Genomic DNA, 14,919 nt, shown 5'->3' on the forward strand with positions numbered 1-14,919 from the left:
TCACCTGTGCTGATGCAACTCAAAGATGTTTACGTGTGTCCTAAGAGGCTGTGTCCCTGCCGTACATACAAATTATTGGCTCTTGCTGGGAAGGTGCACCTTAAACCAAATGTTTCGCTTGGGTTAGAATGCTATACACACTTGCTTGGAGGTAAGCCCCACTGAACTCAAGAACTTGAATTTGAGAAGGCATGCATAGGATCGCACCACACATCAACATATGACAGCATCAAGCAACTAAGAAACGTGTAAAACAAATTGCTCTGGCAAACAAGGAAACAACAATAATTGTTAGAGCATGAGACTCTTAATCTCAGGGTTGTGGGTTTGAACCCCACATTGGGCAAAAGATTCCTGCACTGCAGGGGGTTGGACTAGATGATCCTCATTGTCCCATCCAACTCTATGATTCTATGATTCAGTTGTACATGCTTCGATTGAATTATAGTAAGGCTTGGAAACTAGATGGCCATACCAGTTCCGTTTTCTTCCTGTACACATCTCCAGTGAGCCAGCACTTTCATGTTCCGCATTTGAAACATTTCTTCTCATTTTGTAAGTAGCTGAATTTCCGATGCAGCAATGCACATATTTCACAGTGTCAATTTACCCATTTTGCTCTCAAACTCACTGGGAGCAGTTACACAACAAGGAGGATGTTTTCTCTGAGGCTTGTATCAACACTGCTCCTTTTCTTCAGCCAAGACCAAAGGGTGACACCTTACTCATTTGAGAAATGTGAGGTGCATGAAGTCTTGGGGAACAGAACAAAAGTTCTGTGCTACAACAGGAGCTTGAAAAATGTCCCAACCCACCTACCTGGCAAAGTTGATGCTTTGGACTTGTCTGAGAATAAAATCAGAAGTCTGTGGAGGACTGACTTCAGAAACTTGGGTCACCTTCAAGTTCTGAACATTTCTCAGAACAAAATAGAACACATCGAAGGAGGTGCTTTCATACACACAAGGTACCTGGAGTTCTTGAACCTCACTGCAAACCGGCTGACTCTTCTCTCCAGCTCCATGTTTGATGGGCTTACAAATCTCACGGTCTTGATGCTTGGCAGCAATCAAATACTCAAGATTGAACCTTATGCCTTTGCCCATTTGGAGAAATTAAAGGTAATTGATTTATCTTCAAACAGATTGTATACCATGAATGCTATGCATGCTGTGTTTAAAGTGGCATCCTTGGAGGAACTGCACATCAAAGACAATGATCTGCAGAATTTCTCAACCAAACAGATCATTAGTGTACCTGAGCAGCTTCGTGAACTGGATGCATCTCATAACCCCATTTCTCTCATTGATGTTACAACTTCAGTTTTACAAAGCCTTTCTTCACTTGATTTATCCTTCTCTATCCCTAATATCTCCATTATATGGTTGATACAAGACCCTTGCTTCTTAAAAGGCTTAAAGACATTATTTTTAGGAGGTATAGCTATGAAACCACCAGCTATCTCAGAGGTGCTCCAAATGATCAATTGCACCTGGCTAGAGGCTATCCACCTAAACCAGTTACACCTGACTGAAACAGATGGACTTATAGAGCAGGTATGTCTAAGGCATGGAAATGTTGAGACTCTTAACTTACAGCACAATTCGTTCACAAGTGTTAATGAAGGAGCCTTTGAAAACTGCACACATCTAAGGTATCTGAATATGGCATTTAACAAGCTGAAAGTGCTGCCAATGACACTGTTTCAGTCCTTGCATTCTTTGAAACTTCTTTCTTTGGCAAACAACAAGTTCACTATGGTGCCAAATGCTACCTCTAACATGGCATCATTAGAATGCCTGGATCTTAGTTTTAACAAGATCTATAGAATTCTTCCAGATGACTTTGCCCATCTAAATAATTTGAAGAGTCTCTATGCCACTGGAAACTGTATCTCTCATGTCCATTCAAATATCTTTGGTGACCTACACAGCTTGCAAGAACTGAATCTTGAAATAAATCTTTTAACAGAAATCAACGAACCTTTCCCAGAAAGCTTAAAGAATCTGGAAACCCTGATACTAAGGCAAAATAAACTGGATTCGATAAAAAAAGATGTTTTTAAGAATCTTACTTCTCTGCTGGTTCTTAACCTGGCAGACAATCAGATTGCTGCTATAGAACCTGGAGCCTTTGAAGGTTTGAGTAACCTGCACAGCCTTGTTCTTGGTAGCAACAAGATCACCAAAGACACTTTCCAGGAAGGGCTATTTCAAGGTTTAAGCTCTTTAGTAGACCTAGACCTTTTCAACAATTATATCAGTTACAAGTCCTCCAAAATGCTTGTCAATCCTCCCTTTAAACTGTTGAAGTCCTTAAACAAATTTAATATAAACAGCCAACGTCATAACGGACTTGAAAACTTTCCAGTTAACTTCTTACAAGGACTGGAGTCCATTGTGCAAATCCACGCAGGCAACTTGGCAATATCTTTTTTGGATCCCAAGACTTTTAAATATACCCCTACGCTTGAAGAGCTTGATTTGAGTGATAATTCTCTTAACAATGTCAGCAATATGCTCTTCTGGCCTGTACCAAACCTGAGGGAACTGCACCTCAATAAAAACGGACTAAATTCACTCAGCTTTGTTTCCCATGGCAACCTTTCCAAGTTAACTCTTTTCAGAGGAGCTGAAAACCAAATAGACGTTATCACAAAAGAACAAATAAGAGCTTTGCCTGCCCTTCGTTTTCTAGATCTCAGGGAAAATACGTTTGCCTGCTCCTGTAGTAATGAAATGTTCCTCAACTGGTCACTAAAGGATCCTAAAACTCAGGTGCTCCATTTCTACCAGTACATCTGTGCTTCCCCTTCAACACAAAAGGGGCAGAAATTGTGGACCTTTGAGACGTCTTCTTGCATAATTGACTATGGGTTTATCCTGTATATCACAAACACATCTGCAGCAATTTTACTGATGCTCATCTGCTTCATTTATCAGTGGAGGTTGCACATGATCTACAGTTACCACCTACTACTTGCATACTTCATTGACAAGAGGGAAAAAAGGAAGGAGCGAGCCGTGGGTTATGCTTACGACGCTTTCCTTTCTTACAACACACACAATGAAGAGTGGGTGATAAATGACCTCCTGCCAGTGCTAGAAAACCAATATCATTGGAAGCTCTGTCTTCATCACCGAGACTTTGAGCCAGGACGGTCCATCCTGGAAAATATTGTAAACAACATCTACATGAGCAGGAAAACCATTTGTATCATAAGTCGCCACTACCTGGAAAGTGAGTGGTGCTCCAAGGAGATCCAGGTGGCCAGCTTTCGCCTTTTTGATGAGCACAAGGATGTCCTGATTCTCATTTTTCTGGAGGACATTCCCAGTGAGTACTTATCACCCTACCATAGAATGAGAAAACTTATTAGGAAGAAGACATATCTCAAATGGCCCAAGGATGAGAAGGATATTGCATTGTTTTGGCAAAAGCTCGATATGGCTATGAAGACAGGTGAAGGAAAAGAAGAGGAACACCCCATTTTGCCTAGATTTGCTTCGGATGAAGTTCCATAAAGGAAGTAGTCTGTGGGGGGAAATGCCTTGTATGTATATTATACCTCATTTATATAGTGGCATTACAAACAAATAACAACAATAGCCACTGGCACTGACAGCCACCATTCTGTCCCCATCAGGTATGTTTCACAAGGCCAGTTGCGATGAAACTTTTTCTTTCATGGAATAATAGATGTGGAAAAAATATAGCTGGAGAGTGTGGCATTCAGTGGTGGTGGGGACATGGTTTGAGCAGGATACGAGATTCCTGCAAATCCAAACTTGCAATCTGATCCTATGCATACTTACTTAGAAGCAATTGCCACTATGTTCAATGGTCTTACTCCCATGTAGTTTGCATAGGATTACAGGCTGCAATCCTGTACATCTGAGTATAATCCCCATGAACACAGTGGGACTTACTTCTGAGTAAACCTCCACCTCTCTGGGTGGGCAGGCGAGGAAAGGACATGTGTAGCAATCGTCTGGCGACTGTAGGTGGTGGGTAAATAATATCTAAACAATGACACTCCTAAACTGCCATCGTACCATATGTTCCTAGACCATATTTTGTTCTAAAAGGAGACCCACCCACAGATACTCACAAAAGATTGAAAGTAGAATAAAATGGGAACTAGAGTTACAAAAGAATCACATTGCCAGCCAGCATGACAATGCCAAAATAAAATTAACAAAATCCTTTCTGTTCCTGTATGGAATTATGATATACAGGAGGGCATATACTTCAGGTTTTTAATAAACCTTTTACTAAAGTTATATCTTCAAAAATATTTGGCTGCACACACCTTTATTTACCAAAGTCTGCTGTTGTTCTTGTTGTTCTCTTCTGTTGAGAGATGAATGTGCCGTGCAATTAATTCTCAAGCATACCACCATGTTCTCCTTCCCTCCTCTTGTCATCTCTGATAAGTGCCATTTCCCCCCAGCTATGGCTATAGTGCCGCCTGCTTTAATTGCATGGGATCCACCATGAAGCGCTCTAGAGTAGAAGCAATCCTGAAAAAGGAACACCCAGGTGTAAATGTGATACAGAAGATCCAAGCAGGGGTAGAAAGGTAAAACATCACAAGGGCAAATGGTTAGGCGACCAAACCTATGCTCTGGGATCTTCCAAAACAAGGGGTGTGGCAATATTGATTGGAAAAAGAAACTTTGTCTAAGAGTCATAAAAGCTACCTGTTTGGATCTAACAATAATTCCTAATCAGCAGGGATGAGAGAGGGGTGAAAATCTCATGCTACTTTCTGCATATTTGGGGTAGATATATTGCATATAATCTGTAGTTTCTGGAGGCAGAAAGTAGGTCTAGTTGAACCATATGCACTACAAAGCACTTATTCCAAGCTGCTTTGGGGATAAATTCAAGCTGATTGCACAGCTCCTGGTCTATGGAATTCCCCTCGCACCATAGGAACCAACTCCTAGGGGCCAAGGTCCCTTCAGCCCCCCCATAAAATATTTGAGGGGGCCACCCCCCAAGTTGATGGGCATTGCCATTCAAATGGTGTGGGTGTGGCCCATCATGTGACTAAGTATGTGGGGCAGGGCTTACCTTCCCCCCCCCCAATAGTTTGTTCAAATTGGCACCCCTGCTTCCCACAAAGGTGAATCTGGCACAGTCGTTATATAGTTTGGAAACTATGCTGAAGATGCACTGCTTTACCTTGGCCTCTGACACTTGAGATATGTGTTTTCAGCTCCCACCCTATTCCTGTGGCTGTAATTTGTTTCAACTCTTTTTAATATTGAATTTTAAATTGTTGTAACTCACCCTGGGACCTGCTGGGGGAAGGGCAGGTAATAACAACTGATGCTGCTTAACGATTTTGCTGTTTCATATTAACTTTTACCAGTTTCATTTCTGTGTAATGCTTTTTGTTTATATTGAGCTGCATTTTTAAAGTTTCAAGCCTCTTTGTCTGTTTTCTTTAAGACGTGACTCCCAAACTGTGGGCTGGGGCACACCATAATGGGAATCTCTGGCACAACATCTGACAGGCATGGGGGAATCCTAGAAATCACCAGAGGGCAGGACATTCAAACACAGTTTTGGATTCTCTCTGTTTCTCATTTTAAAGCCAGTTGTCACATTTCCACAACGGTATGAGATTATTATTTTTATGTCCTCATGAAAATTTGTCAGCATTCTAGTGCACATTTCTCCTAATGGTCACATTTTTGGATGCAAGCCATTTCCCTAAACATAATTTTATTTCCACTAATATATGGAGATTGTGCAAACTTTTGCCTTTTTGTACACATGATTAGTTGATTGCAGGACTGCATTGAAAAATATGGAGATCTGCAAATTTTGAAGTCCATCGTTTACTATTTAGCTATCTCTGAATTCTGTCCCTACATTTCACTGTGTACCATTTGACTTCTAATAGCATAAACCCTTCTCTTCATCTGCAGCCAAAAGCACACCAGGCAGCTCTAAAGTAGCCTCATAAACAAGCTCCTGTCTCCTGTAGTAATGCACCAGCCAAGGTCACAGGAAAGCCACAGATCTACTTCAGAATTGAAGCTATTAGCAGGGGCTGTGCCCTTGTATAAAGGGCAGAGTGCTGACATAATGGCGTGGCAAGGGGGAGGGGGCAGTGGAGAGGTTGCTTGCGCATGCTAGCACAGAATGGGTGTCCTGAAAGCAATATCCTGCAAAGTCTGTGAATCCAGTCATCCAGAGCTAATTTTATAGAGAACTACTCAGCTGCAAGCAGCATGGGAAACACAAGGTCCCACATGCAAAAGCATGTGCATGGTGGTGGTGTTTTTTAAGGTTCCTGCAGTGGCACTGTTAATTATCTCACCCTATTATGCCAGCTCCAAAATGTGAAACTTAGAAATCCGAGCAGAGATGCTGTACAATTTGGTAGCCATAGCAAGGCAGCAGCTGGGGGGCTCTTGGTGCTGGGCTAGCAGACGCAATGCTTTTAGGGGGACGCATACCCCTAAACATTTTGTGAATCTAACGGGAGAAGAAACTGAAAAAGTTAAAATTTTAAGTTTCTTCTCTAACATGGTGAATCGTCAGTTCCATTGCTACCCCCGGTGGTGGCCGCATTTGCTGTCACGGTGTTTTGTGAGTCTCAGATGGAATGAGTTTACCCCTAAACATTTTTTTAAAGAAAAAAAGCACTGAGCAGACGTAATGTAGAGTAGGCAACCTAGGACACAAGAGCGTTGGTTCAGGTAAACTACCGTATTTTTTGCTCTATAAGACTCACTTTTTCCCTCCTAAAAAGTAAGGGGAAATGTGTGTGCATCTTAGGGAGCAAATGCAGGCTGCGCAGCTATCCCAGAAGCCAGAACAGCAAAAGGGATTGCTGCTTTCACTGCGCAGCGATCCCTCTTGCTGTTCTGGCTTCTGAGATTCAGAATATTTTTTTCCTTGTTTTCCTCCTCCAAAAACTAGGTGTGTCTTGTGGTCTGGTGCGTCTTATAGGGCGAAAAATACGATACCTGGTTTTGCTGCAAGAGGAAAGCTGTCTCTCACCTTTGAACAAAAACACACAGGAGCCATGTGCTCCAGTGTGTGTGATGGGAAATGCACATCCTTCACAGGAAAGAAAACACAAGCATACATCGAGAGGAAGTGTTCTAACTTGGGCACAGGCAACAAAGTTGCTTCGGTTCACCCCACTTTTGATGTATTACTGCATTTTAAAGGGTTTTATGAACACCAACCCTGTACAGCAGAAAGGCACTTGTCCTAAAAAATACTGGGTTGTAGCCAACGCTGTGTGAGCAGGGATCTGCTCATGCACTGGATTCCCCCTTCCTCTCCTCTCCTTGCAAGTCCCCAAAAGCTGTTCCGGGGGGGGGGGGAGCGCACACACTGCGGTGAAGAAGAGGGGAAGTTCTGCTGTGCAAGTGAAAGTCTCTTGTGCAAGCAGAACAGCAGTGCTGGATGCCAAATCTTTTTTTTTCCTTGAGAAGAAGAAGTGAAATAAACTATTTAAAAATGCTCAAAACTGTACAAACATGAAGAAAGCACACAGATGCCGCTTTCCCTTTAGTTACACTTGAGCTGCTTTAAGGGAGAATGACAAATACAATTTGAGATTCCTTCATGGCCTTTAGCCATGGCTCTGCATCCTTTGAGGTTGGACTACATGACCCTAGGGTTCCCCTTCCAACTCTACCATTCTATGATTCCATGACTTCTGTGGCTTTTGACCCAGCTCTAAGGGTTTAGCAGGGATTTGAATCAGTCATTGCAAACATAGTGATAAATACGTTAAGCAGCACTATGGTCTAGAGAGGAAATAAAGAGCCAGCCCAAACCTGAAAGTCCCTTCTTTTGTTGGTGCTAAACAGACATAATTATTGTGTGTTTCTCTTCTCCGAGTTTTTCTGCTGCCAGTGCTGTACTATAAAGATGGTAGGCCACTTGCTCTGTTAGGCTCATTTCAGACCTCTGAGCGATACAGCAGAGGTTTGGACATATTTGGCTGTATAGACAGAATGATCAAAGCATGGAAAATCCCAGTCAATGGGCAGAAATAATTGAATTGCAGCTGGGAGTGTACTGAGGCTCCCAAGGAAGCAAGAAATATGTTTTATTGGGTGACCCATATATCACTTTCCTGATTTTATTCAAAACAAACACCTAGGAGGACAGATTCTAGGCTAATATTTTGGGATACACAGATCCTCACCACCACCACCTCTAACATATTCCCACAGAGGTGACAGTGTTTCATTAAGGTTCTTTGGAAATCTCCTTGGGGGTTCTGTATGGGAAAGTTCCAGGAGTCAGCATCAACTGGAGCAATATATGACCACTCTCCTCCAAGTCAGAAGCCAATCATGACTTGAAGGTAGGTCCATTGGTCACATGTGTGGACCATACATAGGAAACCAATGCCAAAGGGGAGCCATAGAAAGGCTCCAAGGGCAGGAATTCCAGGCTCATCCCTCCAGTTTGCGGTTTCTGTGGCTCCTTTCCTTTTTCTTTGTGTGGGTCGTGGGGGCAAGGTCCTGGCTGTATATTGCTCATCAAGGACGGCCCCAAAATTAAGAGACAGGAGAAATCACCATTCAACTCCTTCTGCTGTTGGTGGACCAAATCATAGGAGCCCTGTGTTTGCTGCAATGCCAGACTGGATGCAACAATGCGCGCGCGCGCACACACACACACACACAAAGAGATCCACTGTGAGACAGGTAGGAAGTAATAGCCAATTATTGTTATTTTGCCGAGATCAGTGAATGGTAACTTCTCTTTCGTTGCTTACCTCTCAAGGTATAGCATCCCAATGGCATTCTGCAAATAGGAATATGGTCACGCACCTGCTCACTGATAAGCAATTCAGGAAGCATAATCCTACCCTCCAACATTTCTCTGATGAAAATAGGGATGTCCTATTTCATCATCATCATGGTCATCATCATCATGTTTATACCCTGCCTATCTGACTGAGTTCACCCAGCCACTCTGGGTGGCTTTCAAAATATATAAAAACATAATAAACATTAAACATTTTAAAAAACCCTTTCCTATACAGGAGCTGCCTTCAGATATCTTCTAAAGGTTGTATAGCTACTTCTCTCCTTGGATCAGAGGTCGCATAACTCCCTCCAACATTTCTTCAGTGAAAATAGAGACATCCTAATGAAAAGTGGGACATTCCAGGATCAAATCAGAAACAGGGATGGCTTCTGTAAATCCAAGACTGTTCCTGGAAAACAGGGACACTTGGAGGGTCTGAGCATAATTTATATCCACATTTCCACAGCAAGTCAGAATCATGGCCACATCATCTCAGTGCTATTTCAAATGTTTGCATGAGCATGCAGAGGTGTACTGGGAATACATGAAGGAGGAAATGTTTTAAGGAAGCTAGTTCCTGAGAAGTGTTTCAATATTGTAAATATAAGGTTATGCGTGCATAATACTGCTTTACTGCTGAACCAGGTGACTGTGATCTATGTGTGAACAAGAATGTGGTTCAAGGACTCCCCCACATATGTTGTGCTCACTCAATCCATAGCAACATTCTGTGGGATCTTTGTCCTCTGGGCTGATTCGTGGGGGGAAATCACACACGCAAATGCTTAACTATTCTGCCAACCTGATTTTGAATTCATTCTCAGATTCACCTCGCTAATATCGCAACATTGACTCCAAAAACGTTGAGTTGAAGTGATTTCTTTATAGTCCCAGTCCCCGGATAAGGATTTAAGTCACTTGGAGCAAGGAGGGTTGGTTTCATGGCAATTATATCCCTTTGCTTATCCGTGTATCAACAGAAATCATTCAAACAATAATGCAGGTATCCATTAGGTGGCAGCATTATACAACATTGTAAATCTGGAGCAAGAATGTTCACTGCTTGCTTTTTAATACCCATATATGGTCTACTTGCAGGCACCTAGGTGGAGACCTGTTTTTCCTGATTCTCCAAGTAGGCATGACTCAAGCTTCCAAACGGCACAGCTCTCATAAAAAGCACCCATAAAAGAAAACTAGAAGTGCTTTTGTGTGCTTCTCAGCCATAAACCATTTGTACATCGCAATCCAGAAGAACAAGAGGGCATTATGACAAAAGAGTACCTCACTTAGCAACAAAACTATCATGGGAGATTATGTACCAGAGATATCACAACCATCGATGAAAAGCCATTTTTGGTGGCTCTTAAAACTGTATTCTTGTGCCAGCTTTCTTTTGGGAGATCAGGGAGAGTTAGCGCACATGTGAAGCAGGGGGGAGTACAAATAAATGAAAAATATCAAGTCCTCCTCAGCAACGAGCAGTTCTCTGGAGGGTAGAAACTGCTGGAGGATGAGAGCAAAAGCAAGGACAAATAAAAAAACAACAACCAAGATAGTTGGGCTGGAAAATCCTTACCAGCATCACAGTGCAGTACTAAATTAGAACAGCTGATTTGATAACTCCCAGCAGGAATGCATCTGCAGAAGTTAACTGCATAGCATGCATATTGCCAATGCAATCCAGAGAGGCTGGTTGCTGATCAAGGACATGAAGATACATCAAAGTACATTGGTCTAGACCTGCCGAAGAAATATAAAGTGGTTCTGTATTAAGGAAATTGAGGGGTGGGGGTGGGGACTCCGCCATTCCACTCCACGTTCAGCCCAATATGTCTCCAAGGAGAGAATTAAGCAGTCTCAAAATAGCAGGCAATCTGAGGTGCCAAATATAACTCAATGTATTTTTTAAAAGCTGAAGTTGGGCACTTAACATTAATCTCTATAACAAAGCAATTTTATAACACGTCGACTTGGGAGTAAGTCCCACAGTGTTCTTACTCCAACGAAAGGGTGGCTAGGATTGTGGCCTGAGCCTCCTTGATGTACCTGACAAGGTACAAAGAAGAAGGAAGCCTAAATTTAAGTGGGAAGCGTATAAAGGTATTTTAAAAAAAGTACAGATGCATGAACAGATGTTCTATATTTTTATTATTTAATATATTGATTAGTTACTTTTTCCTGCCAGTGCAACTCAGTACAACCTACAAAACACCAAAAAAACCCAACCCCATTAAAATCAAGGGGTGGAAATTCATACATTAAAAACATCCAGCCCCCATTAAAATGACTAAGATTATCAGACACAACAAGGATATTAAAACTTGGAGCAGCCATCCATAGAAGACCTTCTACTTTTTAAATAAAGCCATGCAGGAACCATGGGTGTAGCCAATGGGGAAGGGAGCAGGGAGCAGCTGCCCCCCCCATCAAGTAAAACAATAGAAATAACTATCTGACCAATCACGTCGGTTCTGCCCCCACTAATAAAAGTTCTGCCCCCCCCAGAAAAGTACTGCTCCCCCCAACAAAAATCCTGGCTACACCCACGGCAGGAACTAACAATAACCTTGCAAGAGTATGATGGAACAGGCCTACAATCATGCATGGATATGCACTGTATAAAAATTCAGAGTTACAGCAACATTCAGGGTTACAGCAAATTACAAGTTATTCCAGTTGGAGCTGCTAGCAAAGAATTGGGCTGCTGCCAAAGCAGTAAAAGACATAGCAATATGAAGAGCTATAGCAGTACTTGATTACTCTTCAGTTTTCTCCAGGCTTTAAATAAGACTTGGAAAAGGAGCATTTTCTGTCTCAGCTTGGTGACCCTGTATCACACACACCCTGTAGTGTCCTGTACATATACATAATATTATGTATTATCTCACTTAGGTATTTGCAAACATGAGTGATTCTTTTTTTAAATATAAAAAGTTAGCTTCTTAGTTATAGGTAGGCTTAAAATGTTTTATCATCCAGCGGATATAACTGAAGCCAAATATTTAAGAGTAGCCTTTGGCTAACCAGGCTTTCCATGCAAACTGGTTACTAATGAAGTGAGATACATGGGAGGCAGAAACAATCATGAGTTGGGGGAAGCAATCGTGTTCTGCAGAGCCAGAAGAATTTTCCTCCGCCACTTTGCTCTTGTTTCTATTTTGGTGCTAACGTGCCAAAAAAAGAAAAATGAAGAACTTCCAGGCAAGCATGACCTACTTCCTCCTGTGTGTTCCAGTTCAGCTGGATTTGCTGCAGTGCCTTAAATAAAGACCTGAGAACACCTGACACTGTAGAATCTCGGAAGCTATGGATATGAACCTGGTAAGTGCTTCGACTGGAAATCATGGGCAGCCCTGAGTAAGCAGTTTTGAAATTTCCTAGGAGGAACAGAAGTGTAGGTTGTGATTCAAAGAGATACCCAGGCTCTGCATGAGAGCTTTTTCGCCACTGCTCTTTAGCACAGCCCCTGTGTTTCCCACCCTGCCATAAGCTTTCCCTGCATTTCGGGGAATCCTTTGGAGCACCATTCTGTCAGGTATGAGGACTTACCTCTAGAAGGGCGGGAGGGAATAAGCAGATCCTTTCACTAGGATATGGAAGAACTTTGTGGATGTTGAGAGGATGCCATAGGAGCCAACTCCTAGGGGCCGTGGTGGCTTGGGCCCCCACAATAAAATATTTGGCTGGGCTGGGCCCCCCCAAAGTTGATGGACATTGCCATTCAAATGGTGTATGTGTACAGTGTCATTTGATGGATTATGCAGGGCGGGGCTTACCTGGTCCCCCACAATATTTTATTCAAGTTGGCGCCCCTGCAGGATGTGGGTGATGTCAGAAGCATGATGAAGTTACTGTAAGGTTGTCTCGTGTAAATAAAAGCCTTGCTTCTTGCCACGAGCACACAAGAGGTTAGCTATATGCATGAAGGTGGCTCATCTGAACTACCCATATGTCTCCACAGAATCCATCTTGCAGTTTTCTTGCGAGAATAAAGACAGCAATGTTGTAAAGGATGGGGAGAAATAAAATGAAAACGGAATAAAATGAAAGTGGCTTTGAAAAACTGGTTAGCTCAGCGATGAAGCTGAACTCTTTACTATCTGCTCATGAAAGCAAACTGCACTTACCTGTACTTAAGCAAACTATCACTTCCAGTCCAGAGGTTAGTAGTGCCCAAGTTATGATGAGATCAGTAGGCCACCCTGTCATGAATATGAATCACTCGTTTCAACTCGATTTATTCTCGCTGAGGTAATAAAGCCATGTCTGGGCAGTGCTGCAGTACTTCAGACTGCAGTTGAGCTGATATGATGGAATCCTCCACAGTAAAAAATAACAAGATAAATAAATCCCTACATATAGAGAACTAGCATGTCAGGGAGGAGGCTAGGTTGGAAACCTGTTCCCAGACATCTAGTATTTTATAGAGAGGGGAAATTTTGTATGGAGGAGCATTTCAGTCACCTGAGTCCCCACCTGCAGCCTGAAGTGCTACAGACACAGGTTTGCTAAGTAGGAGTTTTGTATCAATTAATCTATTGGCAAGCAGTCATTTAAGGCTATGTTAAGGTTTGGAGAAATGATGAACGCGAGGTAAGGGACTGCTAAATCCCCCCCACCCCAGGACTGTTATGCTCAAAATCTCTCCACATACAAGCAATACTGGCAGTGGTATCTTTTCTAGAGCACAGTCAAACATGTTGGTGAACTCTTTTCCAACCATTCTTTGGGTTGGGGACAAAAGGAAATCCTGCAGCCCCACCCCCAAAAGGGCTCGCTCATATTGTCATTTAATGTGGCTAGTAACCATCCTGTACCTTCATTGGTTCTCTGTTGTTCACCTGACGTTCTCCTCCATTCACTGCCTCCCACACCTTCCCTCAACCTGGATTTTTTCCTGCCAACTGAGCAGCTCAGAGTGCCCAGGTAGAGATCAGGGGCTGAGAAATACCGTATTTTTCGCTCTATAAGACGCACCAGACCACAAGACGCACCTAGTTTCTGGAGGAGGAAAGGAAGGAAAAAAATATTCTGAATCTCAGAAGCCAGAACAGCAAGAGGGATCGCTGCGCAGTGAAAGCAGCAATCCCTCTTGCTGTTCTGGCTTCTGGGATAGCTGCACAGCCTGCATTCGCTCCATAAGACGCACACACATTTCCCCTTACTTTTTAGGAGGGAAAAAGTGAGTCTTATAGAGCAAAAAATACGGTAATTGAAAGGAAGGGGCGTCAGAAGAGGTAAGTTCTCAAAAAGTGAACGACCCCGACTCAAACAAAAGTGAAAGGTTTCTAGAACCTTTAAATGCATGCTGTCAATCTGCCCTTATGGTTTGAGCCTCCAGCCCCAAGTACTTAAGGATATCCCCCAGAAGTTCTGACAGGCAGCCAGAGGGGAGTGGAATGGGACTCCTCTCCTGTCTCTCACCTCCTGCCCCCCCCCAATCCTTGGCAATGTGTTTGATGGCCAGCTCTGTGGTGGGAGGGGAGGAAGGAGGGATGTTTGCAGACAAACGAAACATGCATGCAGGTTCATTCATGTGTACTCATGATCAAGGAAAAAGGGGTGGTGGGTGCAGAGGTGGGCTAGAGGCAGGCAAATAGGAAAAGCATGAAATAAACGTGCCTACAAGTATGGACAGGGAGGATAGTTTGATCCAAGTATTAAGAAAGTACAAAGCGATCAGGTTTGGACTACGATGGACCAAAATGTGGATTTTTAGACATTTTATGTGATGGTGTAGATGAGTCCTAAATTGGAGGAAAGACATTCTCCCAAAATTTCTAAGGCATTGTGACTTACCTTAGTTAACCTTACAAGGTGGCTAAGAGTTTTCCATTACTTTCCTTGGGTTTTTTTTAAAAAAAATTTTTTAAAAAAAGGCCTGCCCAGCTCACAGCAGTGCACACTGCAGTTTCCTGTTGCCGCACTAACTGAAATGCCATGGGAATGACACCACATTGCATCGCTGCCAAGCCATTCTGGAAAGTGCGGCCAGTGGGAAGTGGCAGTAGGCATTCAGCAGCCTCCACCCAGCTGTACTTCCTGGAATGCCAAGGGAGTAATGCAATTTGAACACAAGAAAGTGTTGGCTGAATCAGGCCAAATACCCATCTA

At 42.8% G+C, this 14,919-nt stretch overlaps 1 protein-coding gene across 1 annotated transcript; it reads left to right on the forward strand.

The window, feature by feature from the left end:
• The first annotated feature begins 246 nt into the window (after positions 1-246).
• LOC128407770 (toll-like receptor 13) lies at positions 247-5,441 on the forward strand. Its single transcript, XM_053376566.1, has one exon. The coding sequence runs from the start codon at positions 657-659 to the stop codon at positions 3,522-3,524; it is 2,868 nt and encodes a 955-aa protein (XP_053232541.1). The 5' UTR covers positions 247-656; the 3' UTR covers positions 3,525-5,441.
• The last annotated feature ends 9,478 nt before the right edge of the window (positions 5,442-14,919 follow it).

Source organism: Podarcis raffonei, chromosome 2 (genome assembly GCF_027172205.1).
Source record: "Podarcis raffonei isolate rPodRaf1 chromosome 2, rPodRaf1.pri, whole genome shotgun sequence".
Classification (NCBI taxonomy): Eukaryota; Metazoa; Chordata; class Lepidosauria; order Squamata; family Lacertidae; genus Podarcis; species Podarcis raffonei.